The sequence below is a fragment of the Hypanus sabinus genome, chromosome 21 (assembly GCF_030144855.1).
Source record: "Hypanus sabinus isolate sHypSab1 chromosome 21, sHypSab1.hap1, whole genome shotgun sequence".
Taxonomy (NCBI): Eukaryota; Metazoa; Chordata; class Chondrichthyes; order Myliobatiformes; family Dasyatidae; genus Hypanus; species Hypanus sabinus.
Window position 1 is genome coordinate 69,226,614 of NC_082726.1, and position 19,701 is coordinate 69,246,314.

A 19,701-nucleotide genomic window follows, 5' to 3' on the forward strand; every position below is an offset into this window, starting at 1 on the left:
ATTATAAAATGGAAATTGAGTATAAATCAGCATTAAGATAAACAAAACATCACAAGATGAATGACCTGTCCAATGCTTTACAGTTCAATGTTCTAACTTCTCTACTGATAAAAAAAAACACACACAATGTCATCTCTTTTTGCCCTCCCTTTCCAAGCATCAATTACTCTGGAATGTTTAGTTCCCAATTTAGATTATCCACAACCAAATCACATCAACATGATTATTTGTGGTTTTAAGTTATCCACCTAGTTGCAAGAATAAACTTTTCTCGGGCTTTCAGCTAGGCACAGGTATCCATTATACCCGACGTTTCGAAGATGAATTCTGCCATCTTCTTTAGAGGATCTTCTTCACTACTTCGCTACCACACTATGCTGTTCTTGGCGACAACATACACATGGCAGTAAGACCTTAAGACAGTGGAGCAGAATTAGCCACTCAGTCCATCGAGTCCGCTCCGCCATTTCATCATGGCTGATCCCGGATCCCACTCAACCTCACATACCTGCCCTCTCACCACATCCCTTGATGCCCCAATCAATCAGCAATCTGTCAAGTTCGGGTTTAATATACCCACAGACTTGGCCTCCACTGCAGTCTGTGGCAGAGGATTCCATAGATTCACCACTCTTTGGCTAAAGTAATCTGTCCTTACTTCTGTTCCAAAAGGTCACCCCCTCAATTTTGAGGCTGTGCCCTCTAATTCTGGATACCCCTACCATAGGAAACATCCTCTCCATATCCACCTTATCTAGTTCCTTCAACATTCCGTAGGTTTCAATGAGATCCCCCGGCGTTCTTTTAAATTCCAGTGAGTACAGGCCCAAAGCTGCCAAACGCTCCTAATATGTTAACTCCTTCATTCAAAGCATCATCCTTTCGGACCTCCTCTGGACTCTATCCAATGACAACACATCCTTTCTGACACAAGGGGCCCAAAACACTTGACAATACTCCAGGTACAGCCTTACTAGTGTCTCAACATTATCTCCTTGTTTTTATTTTCTATTCTCCTTGAAATAAATGCCAACATTTCATTTGACTTCTTTACCACACTAGTTTTTTTTACCCTTGCAGTTTCTTAACTCCACCCACCAAGGTTTGACATTACCTGATCCTAGGGCAGTGGATGTGGTCTACATGGACTTTAGCAAAGCATTTGACAAGGTCCCTCATGAGAGACTCATCCAGAAAGTCATGAGGCATGGGATAAGTGGAAACTTGGCTGTTTGGATAAAAAATTGGCTTAAAGGAAGAAAGCAGAGGGTAGTTGTGGAAGGAAACTATTTTGCCTGGAGGTCAGTGACTAGTGGAGTGCCACAGGGGTCTGTCCTGGGACCCCTGCTATTTGTGATGTTTATAAATGACCTGGATGTAGAGGCAGAAGGATGGGTGAGTAAGTTTGTGGATGACACCAAGATTGGAGGAGTTGTGGATGGAGCTATACGTGGTCGAAGGTTACAAGAGGATATAGACAGGCTGCAGAGTTGGGCAGAAAATTGGCAGGTGGAGTTCAATCCGGACAAGTGTGAGGTGATGCATTTTGGAAGGACAAAGCAGAAGACCGAGTACAGGATTAATGGTTAGTTACTTAAGAGTGTGGATGAACAAAGGGACCTTGGGGTTCAAATCCATACATCCCTCAAGGTCGCTGCGCAGGTTGATAGGGTGGTTAAGGCCTATGGGATGCTAGGCTTCATTTACAGGGGGATTGAGTTCAAGAGTAGAGAGGTCAAGTTGCAACTCTACAAATCTCTGGTGAGACCGCACTTAAGAGTATTGTGTTCAATTCTGGTCACCTCATTATAGGAAGGATGTGGAAGCTATGGAGAGGATGCAGAAGAGATTTACCAGGATGTTGCCTGGTTTGGAGAACAAGATATATGAAGCAAGGTTAGCAGAGCTGGGACTTTTCTCTTTGGAGCGTAGAAGAATGAGAGGGAACTTGATAGAGGTCTACAAGATTATGAGAGACATAGATAGGGTGGATAGTCAGTACCTGTTTCCCAGGGGGGCACCAATAGCAAACACCAGAGGGCATATGTACAAAATTAAGGGAGGGAAGTTTAGGAGAGACATCAGGGGTAAGTTTTTTCCACAGAGGGTTGTGAGTGCATGAAGTGACTTGCCAGCGATGGTGATGGAGGCTAAAACATTAGGGGTATTTAAGAACCTCTTGGACAGGCACATGGATGAAAGAAAAATGGAGAGTTATGGGGTAGTGTGGGTTTAGTACTTTTTTTTAAGGATTATATGGCTGAAGGGCCTGTACTGTGCTGTAGTGTTCTATGGTTCTATGCCACCCCTTTCTTAAAGATGTAATTCCATCTCTTAACAGTGGAGCCACACCACCACCTACTCCTCCCTGCCTGTCTTTTTGATACAAAGTATACCCTTTGATGTAAGCTCCCAACTATGGCCTTTTTTCAGTCACAACTCACAGTGATGCCCACAATGTTATACCGACCAATCTCTAATTGTGCTACGAGTTCTTCCACGTTATTCCAAATGCTATGTGCACTTAAATAATAGCAGCCTCAGTCCTGCATTCTTCACCCTTATGAATTCTGCCTCCGTGATACAAGTTAAACACTTTGCTCTGTAGGCAGTTGTACCCAATCATTGTCTTGTCCTTCCTTACATTCATATCATATCATCTACTTGTAAACATGCAGGCTCAGCCTCAGCTCTTATCATATTGGTTCCCATCCCCCTGCCATTTTTGTTTAAACCACTCACAACAGATCTAGCAAACTTGCCTTCAAGGATACTGGTCTCCCTCAGATACAAGTGCAACCCGTCCCTTTTGCATAGGTCACACCTGACCCAGATGAGGTCCCAATGATCCAAAAATCTGAATTCCAATTCTTCAGCCATGCATTTATCTGCCACCTCATTCTATTCCTATCCTCAGTTTCACATCGCACAGGTAGCAGTCCCGAGATTACTACCCTTGAGGCCCTGCTCCTCAGCTTTCTAACTCCCTATATTCATTTCTCAGGACCCCCACCCCCTCATTTTCCATCTATGTTGTTGGTACCAATAAATACCATGACTTCTGGCTGTTCACCCTCCCTTTTCAGGAAATTGTGGATACATTCAAAAATAATCACAGACCCTAGCACCTGGAAGGCAAACTACCATCCGTGTTTCCTTTTCGTGCCCAAAGAATCACCTATCTGTCCCCATAACTATAGAGTCCCATATTACTGCTGCCACCCTCTTTATTTTCCTGCCCTTCTGAGCCACAGGGTCAGACTCAGTGCCAGTGCTGTCTGTGGGCATCTGGGTATTGTTATGTTTTGTAACTTCAAAACATTAATATACTCACACAAAATTACTCAAATACTACAGAAATATTAAATGCACAACAGGTATATTGTGAAGAACTGAGGAAAATCTAGAAATTGTGGAAAACATTTTGATAAAAATGAGCCTTTAAATTCTTTTGGGTTGATGGTACTAATTGTGCCAAATGTCAGTGCCAGTGTACTGTAAATAAAATCTAAAATTCATTTCACTTAAGTCATTGTATATTTTTAACAAAAAAACTTTCAATTGTAATAATTGACAGCAGGACCATTTACTTTAACTCTAAGCTATTGGCCAAAGTAACAATTGTATTTTTTAAAGTCATTGACATCCAATGTGAAATTAACAATAGCTCCTTGCGTGTACATTTAATGTGTAAGTGTAGCATTCCATGCAAGTTTGCAGGTGTCAAAAAATTGTTTACTGGTCACTCAACCTCAAGAAAGAAATCTTGAGATTGACTTTCATCATGTTGATTTCCCTCAGCAATAGATTATCCAATCTACAATACTGACCAATGACCCCACCTTCTTCGATTCATTCTGCTGTCCTTACTTCCTGGACATAAATTAGAAAATATTCTCCTGAATTAGCCCAAGATTGATGACACTCTTTACCAGAGATCTGAGCTTTCAGCAGTTAGAAAACCAAAAACTTCCTTTGTCACTTTAGCAATATTTTTGTTTCATGACTCCAACCTCAGTCTTTTGAGCACATTAACTTATTTTTCCCTCTCTGCACTGATTAGCTTTTGAAAAATCCCACTTGGAAATACATAATCCTTACACAAAACAGCAAAGTCAGTTAAATACATGCCAAATTTGAGAATAATTTAAATGTTCAAGTGACTTAAAATTACTGCCAAGTTTCTGAACTAAAAGCAGCACTAAGGAAAGCAGATGAATGGTTTCTCCGCAAAACATAAACTGTTTATTCCTCTAAAGAAATACTGCCTGACTTGAGTTCCTTCAGCATTTTTTGTGTGTGTGATGCTCAAGATTTCCAGCACCTACAGAATCTCCTGGGTTAGATACAGTGAGAACTCAAAGTAGATCCATTGGCCCAAAGTAGACCCATTACAAATCATAGAAATGGATCAGTATTTTTGTTTTTTATTTCCAAGTCTAATGTAATAAACTTAAATATCTTAAGGTAATTTCTTCCATGGGAATAAATTTTGCATTGCATAAATTGGTGACACCCTAGCCTCAATCAGAAGGGTGTGGTCCCAACTCTTATTATAAAGGAAAAAAATCTTGTCCAACCACTTCGACATTGACCTGCCTAACAAAAATAAACTAAAACTTTGTCATGCTGAGGAAAAATATATAAAACAAGAGTAGAGGAGCACTAAGTGGTGTCTTAGAGGCTATAAATTATTTGATGTTGCAAAGCCAGATCAGGTAATTGGAGTTTCTGTGGGGAAGCATTTTGGGAACAGTTTTCAAATGCCATAGGTTTTCAGATAGTTGTGGAGGGCACAAGACTGGACCTAAATGAAAGTGCTAAAGAACAGATGAGCAGAATTCAGGACCAAACATGTTCCTGAGCAAGAAACACAAGAATGGCAAGGTTTGGAAACCTTAATTGAGTTTCTTTGAGAAGGTGACAAAGATGATTAATGAGAATAGAGGAGTAGATGCTGCATAAATGGACTTTAGTATAGCTTGTGAAAAGGTTCCCACATAGTAGGCTGATGCAAAAAATAAAGGACACAGAATGAATGGAAGTTTCATAGATTGCTTTCAAATTTTGCTTGACCATAGAAGACAGTAGTGGTGGAAGGACATTATTCTGGTTGGTGGTCTGTTACCAATGAGGACCAGTGCCAAGGCCTCAGTTCTTTGTGAATAGGACAAGTCTAAATATTATATATAAACATTGGACAAACATATTGCCAGCAAAAATATATAAATAAAAATTGGTGAGGAAGGTCATACAACCTTATTGTGGTTTGGAGGCTTTCATGTCTCAATTACCTAGAGAGCTATGCTACCTACAGTCAGGGCTTTATACTTTGGCTTTATTAGGGTCATCTGTGCCAAGCAGGTCAAAGGGTAAAGGACAGACTAAGAGTGGTCCACTGGTCCAATCACAAACAAGAGAAAATCTGAAGATGCTGGAGGAACTCAACAGGCCAGGCAGCATCTATTGAAAAGAGTACCAGTGACATTTCAGACTGAGACCCTTCATCAAGACTGGGAAAAAAAAATGAGGTCAAGGGTAAGAAAGTGGGGAAGGGGAGGAAGAAAAACAAGGTGATAGGTGAAACCAGGAGGGAAGGAGGGATGAAGTAAAGAGCTGGAAAATTGATTGGTTAAAAGAATACAGGGCTGGAGAAGGGGATATCTGACAGGAGAGGACAGAAGATCACAGAAGAAAAGGGGGAACAAGCACCAGATGGAGGTGATAGGCAGGTAAGGAGACAAGTTGAGAGGGGGAAATGAGAATGGGGAATGGTGAAGGGGGGAGCATCATTACAGGAAGTTTGAGAAATCGATGTTCATGCCGAGAGTTTGGAGGCTACCCAGACAGAATGCAAGGTTTTGCTCCTCCAACCTGTATGTGGCCTCATTGTGACAACAGAGCAAGTCACAGTCCGACACATCGGAATGGGAATGGGAAGTAGGCTCCATCTGGCAGATGGAGCCCAGGTGCTTGGCAAAGCGGACTCAATCTGCGTCAGGTCTCATTGATATACAGGAGGCCACACCAGGAGCACCAGATACAGCAGATGACCCCAAAAGACTCACAGGTGAAGTGCCATCTCAGCTGGAAGGACTGCTTGGTGTCTGTCTGCTCTTAACCTCATCTCTTCCATTTTGCATTCTGCCCTCACCCCACAAGGGATAAGGCTCCACTTGTCCTCACCTATCATCCTACCAGCCTCCATGTCCAGCACATAATTCTCTGTAACTTCCCCCATCTCCAGCAGGATCCCACCACCAACCATAATTTTCCCTCCACCCCCCCCAACTTTCTGCTTTTCAAAGGGATTGCTCCCTACTTCCTTATCCATTTGTTCCTCCCCACGATCTCCCTCCTGGCACTTATCCTTGTAAGAGAAACAAATGCTACACCTGTCTCTACATCTCATCTTCACTAGCATTCAGGTACCCAAGCAGTCCTTCCAGGTGAGACGACTACCTGAGAGTCTGCTGGGGTCATCTACTGTATCCAGTGCACCTGGTGTGGCCTCCTGTACATCAGTGAGACCTGAGGCAGATTGGGAGACCGCTTTGCCGAGCACCTACACTCCGTCCACCAGAAGAAGTGAGATCTCCTAGTGGTCACACATTTTAATTCCACTGCCCATTCCAACAAGTCAATCCATGGCCTCCTTTATTGTCACAATGAGGCCACATTCAGGTTGGAAGAGTAACACTTATATTCTGTCTGGGTCACCTCCAAGCTAATAGCATGAAGATTGATCTCTCAAACTTCCAGTAATGCCCACACCCTTCACCATTCTCTTTTCCCTCTCTCACCTTATCTCCTTACCTGCCTACCCCCTCCCCTTCCAGTGCTCTTTCCCTTTTCTTTCTTCCATGGCCTTCTGTCCTCACCTATCAGATTCCTTCTTCTCCAGCCCTGTATCTCTTTCACCAATCAACTTCCCAGATCTTTACTTCTCCCCTCCCCACCCCCAGTTTAACCTATCACCTTGTGGTTCTTCCTCCCCTCCCCCCACTTTTTTTTTACTCTGACTCCATCTTTTTTTCCAGTTCTGATGAAGGGTCTCGGCTCGAAACGTCGATGGTACTCTTTTCAACAGAGTTCCTCCAGCATTTTGTAGGTGTTGCGTGGTCCAGTAGTCCACCAGCTTCAGCTCAGGGCCAACAACCCTGACTGGTAAAACAAAATAGTTACGGGAGTAGCAATGAAGAATCCTCCTAAATCTGAGTGCAATGGTATTCCTGAGTCTTCACCCAGGACTTGCATGACTGACAGTAGAGAAAACTGAGAAGAAGCTACTGACTTGATGAAGGAAGCCCAGAACACCGCCAGAGATGGAGGACCTTCACTGCTGCCCTTAATGGCAGCAGCATAATGGACAGTAAGTAAGTAAAGTGAGGAAGCTTGTCAAAGTATTCAGCAGGATAGACAAGTTGAAAATATGGGCAAAGAAATGACAGATATTGTTTAATTGAGAAATATGACATTTGCATTTTAGGATGTCAAATTTAAGAGAAAAATGTACTATAAATGCCAGGACTCTTATGATCATTGATGTACAGAGGGATCTTGGGGAGCTAAGCAACAGAAGTAGATAGGGTGGCAAGGAAGCATACAAAAATCAAAAAATAATATTGCAGCTGCATAGAATTTTGTCAGGCAAACTTGGAATAATGTGTGCAGTTTTAATCACCGGATTACAAGGACATGAAACTTTGGAGAGGATGCAGAAGAGATTCACCAATGCACTGCATGGATTAGAGATTACTAGCTATGAGTAGAGTCATAAGCACTACAGCTGAGAAACAGGCACTTCGGCCCTCCAAGTCCATGCCAAACTATTATTCTGCCTAGTCTCATCGAGATGCACCTAAACCATAGCCTTCCATTATCCTCCCATCCGTGTATATATATATATATCTCCAAACTTCTCTGAAATGTTGAAATTGAACATGCAGAATCAGAATCAGGTTTATTATCACCAGTATGTGACCTGAAATTTGTTAACTTGGCACCAGTTCAATGCAATACATAATCTAGAAGACAAAAAATATACATAATAAAACTAATAATAAACAAGTAAATCATTTACAGTATGTATACTGAATAATTTTTAAAATTGTACAAAAAAAGAAATACTGTATATTAAAAGGAAGTGAGGTTGTGTCCAAAGGTACATCACTTCCTCTGGCAGGTCACTACAAACAGGGTGAATAAGTTCCCCCTCACGTTCCCCTTAAACATTTCACCTTTTACCATTAACCCATGACCTCTAGTTCTAATCTCACCCAACCTCAATGGGGAAAAGCCTGCTTGATTTACCCTATCCATACCACTTATTATTTTGCATCATCATCATGTGCTATGCCATATGAAGTGGATGATCATGGTTTTCCATCTGTATGACCATGTTTGATCTTGGCAAATTTTTCTACTGAAGTGGTTTGCCATTGCCTTGACAAGATAGGTGACCACAACCATTATCAACTCTCTTCAGAGACCCTGTTTGGCGTCAGTGGTCGCATAACGAGGACTTGAGATTTGTAACACCTGCTCCCATGGTTTCATGAGACTCTGATCAGGAGCTAAGCAAGTGCTACACCTTGCCAGCTTGTGACCTGCAGGCTACAGTGGAGAAAAAACATCTTACATCTCCTTTGGCAGAGACTTATCTCCACCCCGTCACCATATAATTTTATATACACCCTATCCTCGTTGTATGTCTCCAGACTATGCAGATTCAGTTATGCGAGGAACCTATTTCTACCAACGTCTCCTTATATGCGTCCAAAACTGTTATGCGAAGAGCTCGGCTTTCTCACCAATACAAGTCAGGTGTGCGCGCCTCACAGTTTTACTCCCACCACTCTCGCATTGGTTTTGGCAAGGTGTGGATGTGTGATCTTGCGTTCTTAAACTTCTGTTGGTTTTACCTAAAATGCAGTAATTTTGTGCTTGAAATATTTAACTATGCCTCCTAAGCGTCCGATTTAATGTCCTGGGCCATCAGCCGAGCGTCAGAGAACTGCTTTAACATTTGAAAAAAAGTTGCAAATTATAAACAGTGCAGCATCAGGTAAAGGTAACACAGCTCTGGGATGCTACTGCCGGCAACAGAATCTTGCCTTTAAAGATCTTCTGTAGCTTGACAATGCGCCAGCCCATCCTAAACATTTGGGCAGCATTCACTGTAATATAACAGTACGTTTCCTGCCGCCTAATACAACATCGCAGATTCAACCACTCGTCCAAGGTGTGATCCACATTCAAGTTTTTTTTAAACGGCGAACTATCTCTCAGATGCTGCAAACAACAGATGATTTTGAAAGTCCCGGGAGTTTACCAACAGTGGGGGAACAGTGGAAGTCAGAACACTTGGCACAAATGGGGATGGACATGGACCCAAGTTTAGAACGGAGTCAGCATTTCAGTCATTCCTTGCAGTTAACCCTTCTTCCCTGCAAGAATTTATGCTGAAAAACAAAATGCTGCCAAGCAAACAACCCTCACCACTTTCTTCAAACTGGTGTCATCTCCTGCTGCTGTTCTGTGAGTCTTCATTGCTGAGATCCATCTAAAACTGGGGAACCACTTCAAGGCAAATGGAACATACCAGTGGCCAAACATTTTAATTCGATTCACATTCCTGTTCCGACATGTCAGTCAGTGGCCTCCTCTGTTGCCGAGATTAGGCCACCCTCAGGATAGAGGAGCAACAGTTTGTATTTCGTCTGGGTAGCCTCAAACCTGATGGCAGGAATATCAATTTCATCTTCAATTCACCACTCTAATCTTTTACATCTTCTCACCTGCCTATCATTTCCCCTGGGTTCCCTCCTCCTATGATCCACTCTCCTCTCCTATCAGACTCTTGACCTTTCCCACCCACCTGGTTTCACCCATCACCTTCCAGCTTGTCCTGCTTCTCCCTCCCCCAACAATTTTTTTTATTTTGGTGTCTTCCCCTTCTTTCTTAGTCCTGAAGAAGGGTTTCCGCCCAATACGTTTGTTCATTTCATGGATGCTGCCTGACCCACTGAGGTCCTCCAGCATCTTGTGTGTGTGTGTGTGTGTGTGTGTGTGTGTGTTGCTTTAGATTTCCAGCATCTGTATATTTTCTTGTGTTTATGATATTGTTTTGACTTTTGCTCCATGTTTCATAACCAGAAATGTAATCAATCAAAAGAAATTGTTGTAAAATTTAGCTGTTTTGAAATGTTATTGATTTTGTTTAGGTTATAGAAACAAAATAGATAACTATCAAAGATAGTCTTACAAATGTACAGGGAAGTAGAGAAATTCAGAATGGTAAAGAGAATGAAGGTACAAAGGGTATTACAGTAAAATCATCAATAAGAGAGTACAGAGGATCAGGGAATGGCCAATAGGCTCTTAAGAGATACATAAAAGTTCTTGCAGAGTTATCCTTTGATGCCCTAGCTAATCAAGAACCTATCTATTTCTGCCTTAAATGTGCCCAATGACTTGGCTTCCACAGCCACTCATGGCAACAAATTCCACAGATTTAACACCCTCTGACTAAAGTAATTTCACCGTATCTCTGTTCTAAATGGATGACCTTCTATCCTGAAGTCATGCCCCCTAGTCCTAAACTCCTCTACCATGAGAAATAACTTTGCCATATCTATCCTGTTCAGGTCTTTTAACATTCGGAATATTTCTATGAGATCCTCCCTCATTCTCCTTAACTCCAGGGAATACAGCAAGAGCTGCCAGATGTTCCTCATATGGTATCCCTTTCATTCCTGGAATCATTCTCGTGAACCTCCTCTGAACCCTCTCCGATGTCAGTAAATCCTTTCTAAAATAAGGATCCCAAAAATGCACACAATACTCCAAGTGTCATCTCACGAGTGTCTTACAGAGCCTCAACATCACACCCCTGCTCTTATATTCCATACTTCTAGAAATGAATGCCAACATTGCATTCGCCTTCTGTACCACTGACTCAACGTAGAGGGTATCCTGTACAAAGACACCCAAGTCCCTTTGCATCCCTGCATTTGAATTCTCTCTACATCTAAATAATAGTCTGCCTGTTTATTTCTTCCACCAAAGTGCATGACTATACACTACCTAACATTGTATTTCATTTGCCACTTCTTTGCCCATTCCCCTAAACTATCCAAGTCTCTCAACAGGTTCTGTTTCCTTAACACTAACTGCTCCTCCACCTATCTTTGTATCATCAGCAAATATAGCAACAAATCCATTAATCCCATAGTCCAAATCATTGACATAGATCATAAAAAGCAGCGATCCCAACACTGACCCCTTTGGAACTCCACTGGTAACCGGCAGCCAGCCAGACTAGGATCCCTTTATTCCCACTCTGTTATCTGCTAATCAGCCGATGCTCCACCCACGCTAATAACTGCCCTGTAATTCCATGGGCTGTTATCTTGCTAAGCAGACTCATATATGGCACCTTGTCAAAGACCTTCTGAAAATCCAAGTATACCACAGCTACTGCAGCTCCTTTGTCTACTCTGCTTGTAATTTCCTCAAAAAATTGCTGTAGGTTAGTCAGGATGAATTTTCCTTTCAGGAAACCATGCTGGCTTTGGCCTATCTTGTCATGGGCCTCCAGGGACTCTGTAATCTCATCTCTAACATTCGATTCCAACAACTTCCCAACCACTGATGTCAGGCGAACAGTTCTATAGTTTCCTTTCTGCTGCCTCCCACCCTTCTTAAACAGCGGAATAACATTTGCAATTTTACAATCATCCGGTACAATGCCGGAATCTATCGATTCTTGAAAGACCATTGTTAATACCTCCACAATCTCTCCAGCTACTTCCTTTGGAACCCAAGGGTGCATTCCATCAGGTCCCAGAAGTTTATCCACCCTCAGACCATTAAGCTTCCTGAGCACCTTCTCAGTCATAATTTTCACTGCACAAACTTCACTTCCCTGACACGCTTGAATGTCCGGATATACTGATGCTGTCTTCCACGGTGAAGGATGATGCAAAATATGCATTTAGTTCCTCTGCCATCTCTCCGTCTCTCATTACAATATCTCCAGCATCATTTTCTATTGGTCCTATATCTACCCTTGACTCTTTTACCCTTTATATACTTAAAAAGGCTTTTGGTATCTCCTTTGATATTAGTTGCCAGCTTCCTTTCATAAGTCATCTTTTTCTTACTAATGACCTTCTTGGTTTCTTTCTGCAAGTTTTTAAAAGCTTCCCAATCCTCTATCTTCCCACCAGCTTTGGCTTCCTAGAATGCCCTCTCTTTTGCTTTTACTTTGGCTGACTTCACTTGTCCGCCACAGTAGTGTCCTTCTTCCACTCAAAAATGACTTATTTGGAATATATCTGTCTTGCACTTCCCTCATTTTTCACAGAAACTCCAGCCGTTTCTGCTCTGCTATCCTTCCTGCTAGCATCCCTGAGAATGTGAAGAGGGTAAGGGGCACGTGTAGAAGGGGTGAGCGAGGGATAAATGTAGCAAAATATGTAGACAGGACCAGGGAGAGGATATGTTGTTGGGGAAGTAGCCAAAATAAGATTCCAGACAGCATGTGGCAACCACAAAGAAGAGGAAACTTGCGACCACAAGACAATGTGTTCGGCAAAGTATTTTGAGCTATATACCTATTTCAAGTGTTTTGCTTGTGTCCATACCCATTCCAAGTATTACGCTTGCGTCTATGCTTATTCCGAGTATTTCGCGTGCTTAGCTATGCAATAGCCAATCAATTGATGAATTTGAATCGGTAACCATATTTGCGAATGTAGTACCCTGCTTTTGGGTATAAGTATGACCTTTGTAAACCGACAAATTGGGAGTTGGCTACCTTATGCCTGAAGTGCGTGGGGCTGCAAACTCCTCTCTGAATAAAAACCATTTCAGAGGTAATTTCGTGTCTCTGGTGTTTTTCATCAACTGAGCGAGTTAATAATTTCAGGTTGGCATCCCTTTCCAGTCAACTTTGGCCACTTCCCCTCACATGCCATTGTAATTTCCTTTATTCCACTGAAATGCTGACACATTGAAATTTAGTTTCTCCTTCTCAAATTTCAAAGCGAACTTGATCATATTGTGATCAATGTTCCCTCAGGCAGTGGTCCCCAACCACCGAGCCACGGACCAGTACCAGGTCGCAAAGCATGTGCTACCAGGCCACAAGTAAACAATATGATTTGGTGGTATGAAATGCTATGAGTCAGCTGCACCTTTCCTCATTCCCTGTTACGCCCACTGTTGAACTTGAACGCATACGAGGCATTACACATGCGAGGTCATCAGTTGGTCATTAACCTACAATGAGTAAAAAACTAACGTTGCTTGACAGTTTCTTTGAAAGAGATGGTAGGGGACATAAAAGTCCCAACGATGGTGATAACTCAGAGACAGCTGAGGCCAAGACTGCAAAAAAAAGAAAGCTTCTTTCAACAGAAAATACGACAAGTCGTACATAAAATATAGCCTTAATTTGACTGATGACGCACATGCTCCAAACCACCTGTGCGTGATATGTGGAGTCAAGCTGTCTAATGAGGCAATGAAGCCCTCAAAACTGCTTCAGCACCTTGAGTCCAAGCACCCTGCACTTAAAGACAAACCCATTGAGTTTTTTGAGCGTAAAACACATGAGCAAGCGGACAAAAGCAAGTGCTGAGAGCCACCACTTCCACAAATGCTGCTGCTCTGAGAGCGTCATACTTAGTGGCCAGCGGTATTGCTAAGGCTAAGAAGCCTTTCACTGTTGGTGAAGAATTGATTCTGCCTGCTGCCAAGGACACGTGTCGTTAACTGTTGAGAGAAGCTCCAGCTAACAAGATGGCACAGGTTTCTCTTTCAGCTACCACAGTTTCAAGGAGAATCAATGACATAGTGGAGGACATTGAAGCGCAGCTGTTGGAACGGATAAGCGAGTCACCATGGTATGCTATCCAGGTCGACAAGTCTACTGACTTCGACAACAAGGCAATACTGCTGGTTTATGTGTGATATACATTTCAAGACGATGTGCATGAGGATACATTGTGCGCACTGCCGCTGCCAACTAACACAACTGGGGGAGAACTATTCAAGTCTTTGAATGACTACATGTCAGGCAAACTGGACTGGTCATTCTGTGTTGGAATATGCACAGATGGGGCTGTGGATGTCTGGTTTCACTACCCAAGTCAAAGAGGTTGCTCCTGATTGCCAGTCTACACACTGTGTCACACACACAGAAATACTGGCTAGCCGAAAAATGTCACCTGATCTTAACAGCGTATTGAGTGACGTTGTTGAAGTTATCGATCACATCAAAGCAAAAACCCTTAGCTCACATCTGTTTGAGCAGATTTGTGAGGAAATGGATGCAGAGCACAAACACCTTCTCTTACACACGGAAGTCAGGTGGCTATCAAGGGAGAGAGCCCTGGCCAGGGTTTTTGAGTTAAGAGAGCCGCTACAGAGATTTCTTTCAGGAGAAAGGTCACCACCGGCGGCACGCTTCAGTGACGAGGAGTGGATAGCAAAACTCACTTATCTGTGTGACATCTTCAACCTGCTCAATGAACTCAATTTGTCACTTCAGGGGAGAATGACAATTGTCTTTAAGTTGTCAGATTTCTGCTTTCAAAGCCAAACTGGAACTGTGGGGACAGCAAGTGGACAGGGGCAAACCTGACACATTCCCAGCATTAGCTGGGATTTTGGGAGAAACTGAGACTGTACCATCTTTCTCACAGCTGGTGAGCGATCACTTATCTTCGCTGTCGACAGAATTCAAGTGTTACTTCCCAACCACAAATGACCCAAGACGTGCAAAGGAATGGGTCCGTGACCCATTTGTGAATGTCCCTGGTGAATCATCCATGTCAGCATGGGAAGAAGATCAACTCCTCGAGCTTGCAAATGACAGTGGGCTGAAAAGTATGTTTGACATAACATCTCTGCCGGCATTCTGGATCAAAGTTAAGGTTAAATATCCTGAGATAGCCACAAAAGCACTGAAGACGTTGCTTCCATTTCCAACATCATATCTCTGCGAAGCAGGGCTTTCTGCAATAAATGCAATGAAAACTAAATAGCGGAACAGACTGGACATAAGGAACCCCCTTCAAGTATCACTGTCTCCCATCACCCCTTGATGGGACTGACTTGTTGCAGGGAAACAAGCCCACTGATTCAATGATATAGGTGTGTTGCAATGATTTTATATGTTCATGCGAGGAAAATATTCGCTGTGTTTAATATCCAAACGCTACTTAAAATGTTATGATGCTATTGACTTATAAGTGACTTATCATTATATTCCTGTGAGGAAAATATGCGCTGTGTGTTTACTATTAATTTCGTTAGTAATCCCTTTTAGAAACAAAACTGAATGTATTAGCCACTTGTAAGTGACTTATAGTTGACTTATAACCTATATTCCAGTCGTGATTAACACCCCCCGCCCCCCATCAGCCAGTCCGTAAGAATATTAAACTGGTCCACGGTGCAAAAAAGGTTGATGACCCCTGCCCTAAGGGTTCCTTCACCTTAAGTTCTCTTATCACCACTGGATCATTGCACAACACCCAATCCAGCATAGCAAGTGGGCTCAACAACAAGCTGTTTTAAAAAGCCATCCCTTAGACGTTCTATAAATTCTTTCTCTTGAGGTCAATTACTGGCCTGGTTTTCCTGATTTACTTTCATGTTAAAATTACCCTTCTGACATGCCTTTTCTATCTCCTGCTGTAATTTGTAATCCACATCCTGGCTGCTGTTTGGAGGCCTGTATACAACTGCCATTAGGGTCCTTTTACCCTTGCCATTTCTGAACTCAACCCAGAGACTCTACACCTTCCAGTCCTATGTCATCCCTTTCTAATGATTTAGTATTATTTCTTATACACAGGGCCACACCACCCCCTCTGCCTACTAACCCATCTTTCTGATACACTGTATATCCTTGGATGTTCAGCTCCCAATGGCAGCCACCCTTTAGTCAAGTTTCAGAGATGGTCACAAGAGTTCATGATCACAGGACAAGGACAAAGACACAGTAAACATTAACAGTTTAATTTTGGGTTGTTGATTCTGACCCTAAACAATTCAATAAAACTAACAGTGCTATGTATTTAGATTTGGGTAACCAAGTCAAGGACTTCAGTTCATGGAAGGACGGCATTAGAATTCAAGTCTCAAAGTAACAATTGTTTGGGTGAAAAGCACCAAACAAGGCAGATTCAAATACCACTAAAGAAAGAGGCAAGAATTCATGATGAAGAGGCTAAATATTCTTAATATTAAATGCACTAGTTCAGGTTTTGCAGTCTTCATATACAGAGAACATTGAGATTTAGATACTAACAATGTATTTCAATTAGTTCCAAACACTCAAACATTATCGTATATTACAAGGCATTTGCAACTAATAAACTTTTACCAGATTAAACAATTTTAAATGCTTTATTCTTTCACTGTTTTTGTCAAAGCTCCCTCTAAGTTACTTCCTACCTAAGTAGATAATTATAAAAAAAAGTAGGTAACTACTTTGCTAATCTTCCTAAACATTCCTTGAGTTGGCTACTCTCTGATCTTGTTACTGAACCAAAATGCTGTTGCTTTTACTCACACAGTAGTTACAGCACTTCAAAGATTTCTTGAAGGAAAGCAGCATCCATCATAGGGACCCCCACCACCCAGGTCATGCTCTCTTCTTGATGCTGTCATTGGGAAGTAGGTACAGGAGCTTCAGGACCCACATCACCAGGTTCAGGAATAGTTATTACTCCTCAACCATCAAGCTCTTGAACCAGAGGGGATAACTTCACTTGCCCCATCACAGAACTGTTCTGACAATTGTGTACTCATTTTCAAGGACTCTTCCATCTCATGCTCTTGATATTTTGTATTTGTATTTGCACAGAGTACCATCTTTTGTACGCTGTTTGAACACCCAAGTTGGGGCAGTCTTGCATTGATTCTGTGATAGTTCTTATTCTCAGGGTTGTATATGGTGACATAAATGTACTTTGATACAAAATTTACTTAGAACTTTTGGTGACATTTTTGCAAGATTAAAAATGCCAGCACCTATACAGGTTTTCCCAAGCATTATAGGCACCCTTAACCAATATCACAAAGAGAGATATTTAGTATTTAATTTCAGCGGTTTCAGTCTACCTTACTGTGTACAAACTGGCTATCACCTTTTCCTAGGTAACAGCAACATCTCAAAAGTAATTAATTAAATTTAAATCACCCTTGAGATACTGAAGCAATAAAACACACTATGGATATGGTTCTTATCCTTCCTTCACAATGCACTGCAGTCTGTAGTCCAAAAAGATGAAAGACAAGGTCACCTTACTCTTCATCAGAAGCATCCTTAACCTTTGACTTTTAGAAACCAGTCATGCATTTTATAATAGGAGAACGCAGAAAATAGTCACTCACAATTAGTCACAGTCCTCTTAGATACACAAAGCCAGCCACTTCCCTGAGAGCTTAAAGTGATTAATGCATCCTTAGCATCTCAGCTGATCATTTAAAAACAATCCATTTATTAAATGCCTCTTTAGGTCTTTTCAACATGACTGAAATATGGCTGTAAGAAACCTGTCAAGTTTCATTCAATCTTATTTTATATTTTCCCTGTATTATACACAAAATATTTCAATGGCTCCTTAATCCAAGTTATTTACCATGATCATATATCTGATCTCAAACAGTTCAATGTGTAAGGCCAATCCAAAGCCAAGCAAGCATTTTACAGAAAATGATTGGGTCTTTTTTTTCTGTTTACCAAAAAACCTACCTTTTCTTTTTCATGTGGTAGATGGTTGACTGGGAGGAGAAATGAAGAATTATTGTATTTAGCCACTCCTTTGCCTCCTGCACTCCCATAATTCACTCTGTAAAGTGGACCATCCTTCAATATTCTCCCATTATTCACAGCACGCTTGGTGGCCAACCTCAAGCGTTGTTGAAAGGTGGAACTGCTGGTAACAGTAACTAAATCACTCTGGCTTCTCAGATATTTCTCTATGTTCTTTAGTGAGGAACCATTTGCTTCTTCCAATCCTTCAACTGCTCTCTTAATGATCTTATTCCAGTCCACATTACTTATATCAATACAATTTCTGGATGTGCACGCCTGTGTGGACTTTGAAAGACTGCAAGACTTAACAGGTGAAAAACGGCCTGGTTTCTCTGGATCCTTGTAGGATGAAAGCCCTTTATTTGTAACTTTCAGTATAGTGCCATCTTTCACACCAAGTTCTAACTGCTCCAGAACAGTCTTTCTATCTAATCCATGTGAAGATGACACTGCATGACAAATTCTCTCTTCAGATGGTCTTTGTTTTTGCTTTTTCACCTTCTGGATAGCTTCAAGAATCCATTCAGTGTACAGTGGATTTGCAAGTTTTACCATGGTTGACCATAAGTAGCTCAATCAAGATGCTAGGCAATTAAGTTATTCTTTTTCCCCATGCTCAATCAATTCCAGGTAATGATACAACAGCTCTTCCTGAGAAATTAAACAATTCACCAAAGGAAAGCACAGATCATGTTTTGACTCTAGGATCTGCAACATGCTTGCTAATCCAAACTATCCATCAAAACACCAATGAGACCAATTAGTCACAAAAGTCAGTGGATAAACAAACTAATCTTCTGCAGGTTCAATCAACAGGTTTCCAGAAGACTTCCAGGAGACCCTGGGGACTAGTCACGAAAGCGAGAACAGTTTCTGTAGAGCAAAAGAAAAACAATATTAAACGTCGTTATATTACACAGAACATCTAAGTCACCGACAGAGGAAGAAAAGCCTACAAAACTGACCTCCTCACCATTATCTATGTTTTGATCAGTTTGACGATCTGATGTTTACATCAGATTGTCACCACGCCAACAACGCGTGTAGTGCAAGCCGGTGTTGAGGACATGGAGCGAAGCCACAAGAGATAAACAGAATGTAGCCTCCGTCACCAAGCTACGCCAGGCAACTTTAACACGCACACTTAAGCTTGTGCTTGTCAAAGGCGCTGACAGCAAAAGCTTCCTGCTCCAATGTCACGCAGAGTAGCAAACAGCAGCCGGGCAGCGAGCGCTGGCAAGCGGCGGGAATAGGCCTGTGCGCTTGGTCACGGTAAAGCTGCTCTTCAGTCCCAACACCACCGATCTTCCGCAGGCGCCACAACACCAACAGAAATCGCAAAAGAGCATTTCCAGCGGGCGTGCCAATGCGTCCTCCCCACAACCATGCAGAAATAAAAGCCGTCCTGAATATCCCCTTTCCCTCGCACCTTCCTTCAGAGCGGAGAGGAAAGCCGATGGCTGCCGAGCCTAGTGGGCGCCATTTTGTAGCCAAGACTAAGCGGCGAAACAGAGCGGCGGCCGACATGTCACCCGAATGGATCCCGTCATAGGCCGGCGCGTAATCTAACTCTGGCTTGCAGATCCCGCCCCTGAGCCTTATCACTGGTCAGCCGCCACCCAGTCCCCAGGCAGTTCTCACTTCACCGTTGGCTCAACACACCGCCAGTCAACATGACGCCTCTTAATTCTCGCGCCGTCAAGTTGGGTTGGCCCGCGGTGCTGACGTATGATAATTCTGAGTTTGACGCCGCCTGCCCGCTCGCGTTGATTTCGACTCTGCTGTCGGCACTGGGAGTATACTGCACTTACGTACGACCTCCCTCGCCAGAGCGGGTACTGAAAAACGCCAAGATTCGAGTT

The 19,701-nt window shown here is 42.4% G+C and overlaps 1 protein-coding gene across 2 annotated transcripts in view; it reads right to left on the minus strand.

Annotated features, from left to right (window-relative positions):
- kat6b (K(lysine) acetyltransferase 6B) overlaps positions 1–19,418 on the minus strand; it is a 240,255-nt gene extending 220,837 nt beyond the window's left edge. Inside the window, exons 1-2 of one of the 2 annotated variants that reach the window (XM_059946834.1) lie at positions 19,269–19,418; positions 17,777–18,712 (exon numbers count right to left, since the gene is read on the minus strand). In XM_059946834.1, the coding sequence (XP_059802817.1) occupies positions 17,777–18,394 (618 nt within the window). In that variant the 5' untranslated portion in view covers positions 18,395–18,712; positions 19,269–19,418. The other variant, XM_059946835.1, reaches the window with a different exon arrangement.
- Between the last annotated feature and the right edge of the window lie 283 nt (positions 19,419–19,701).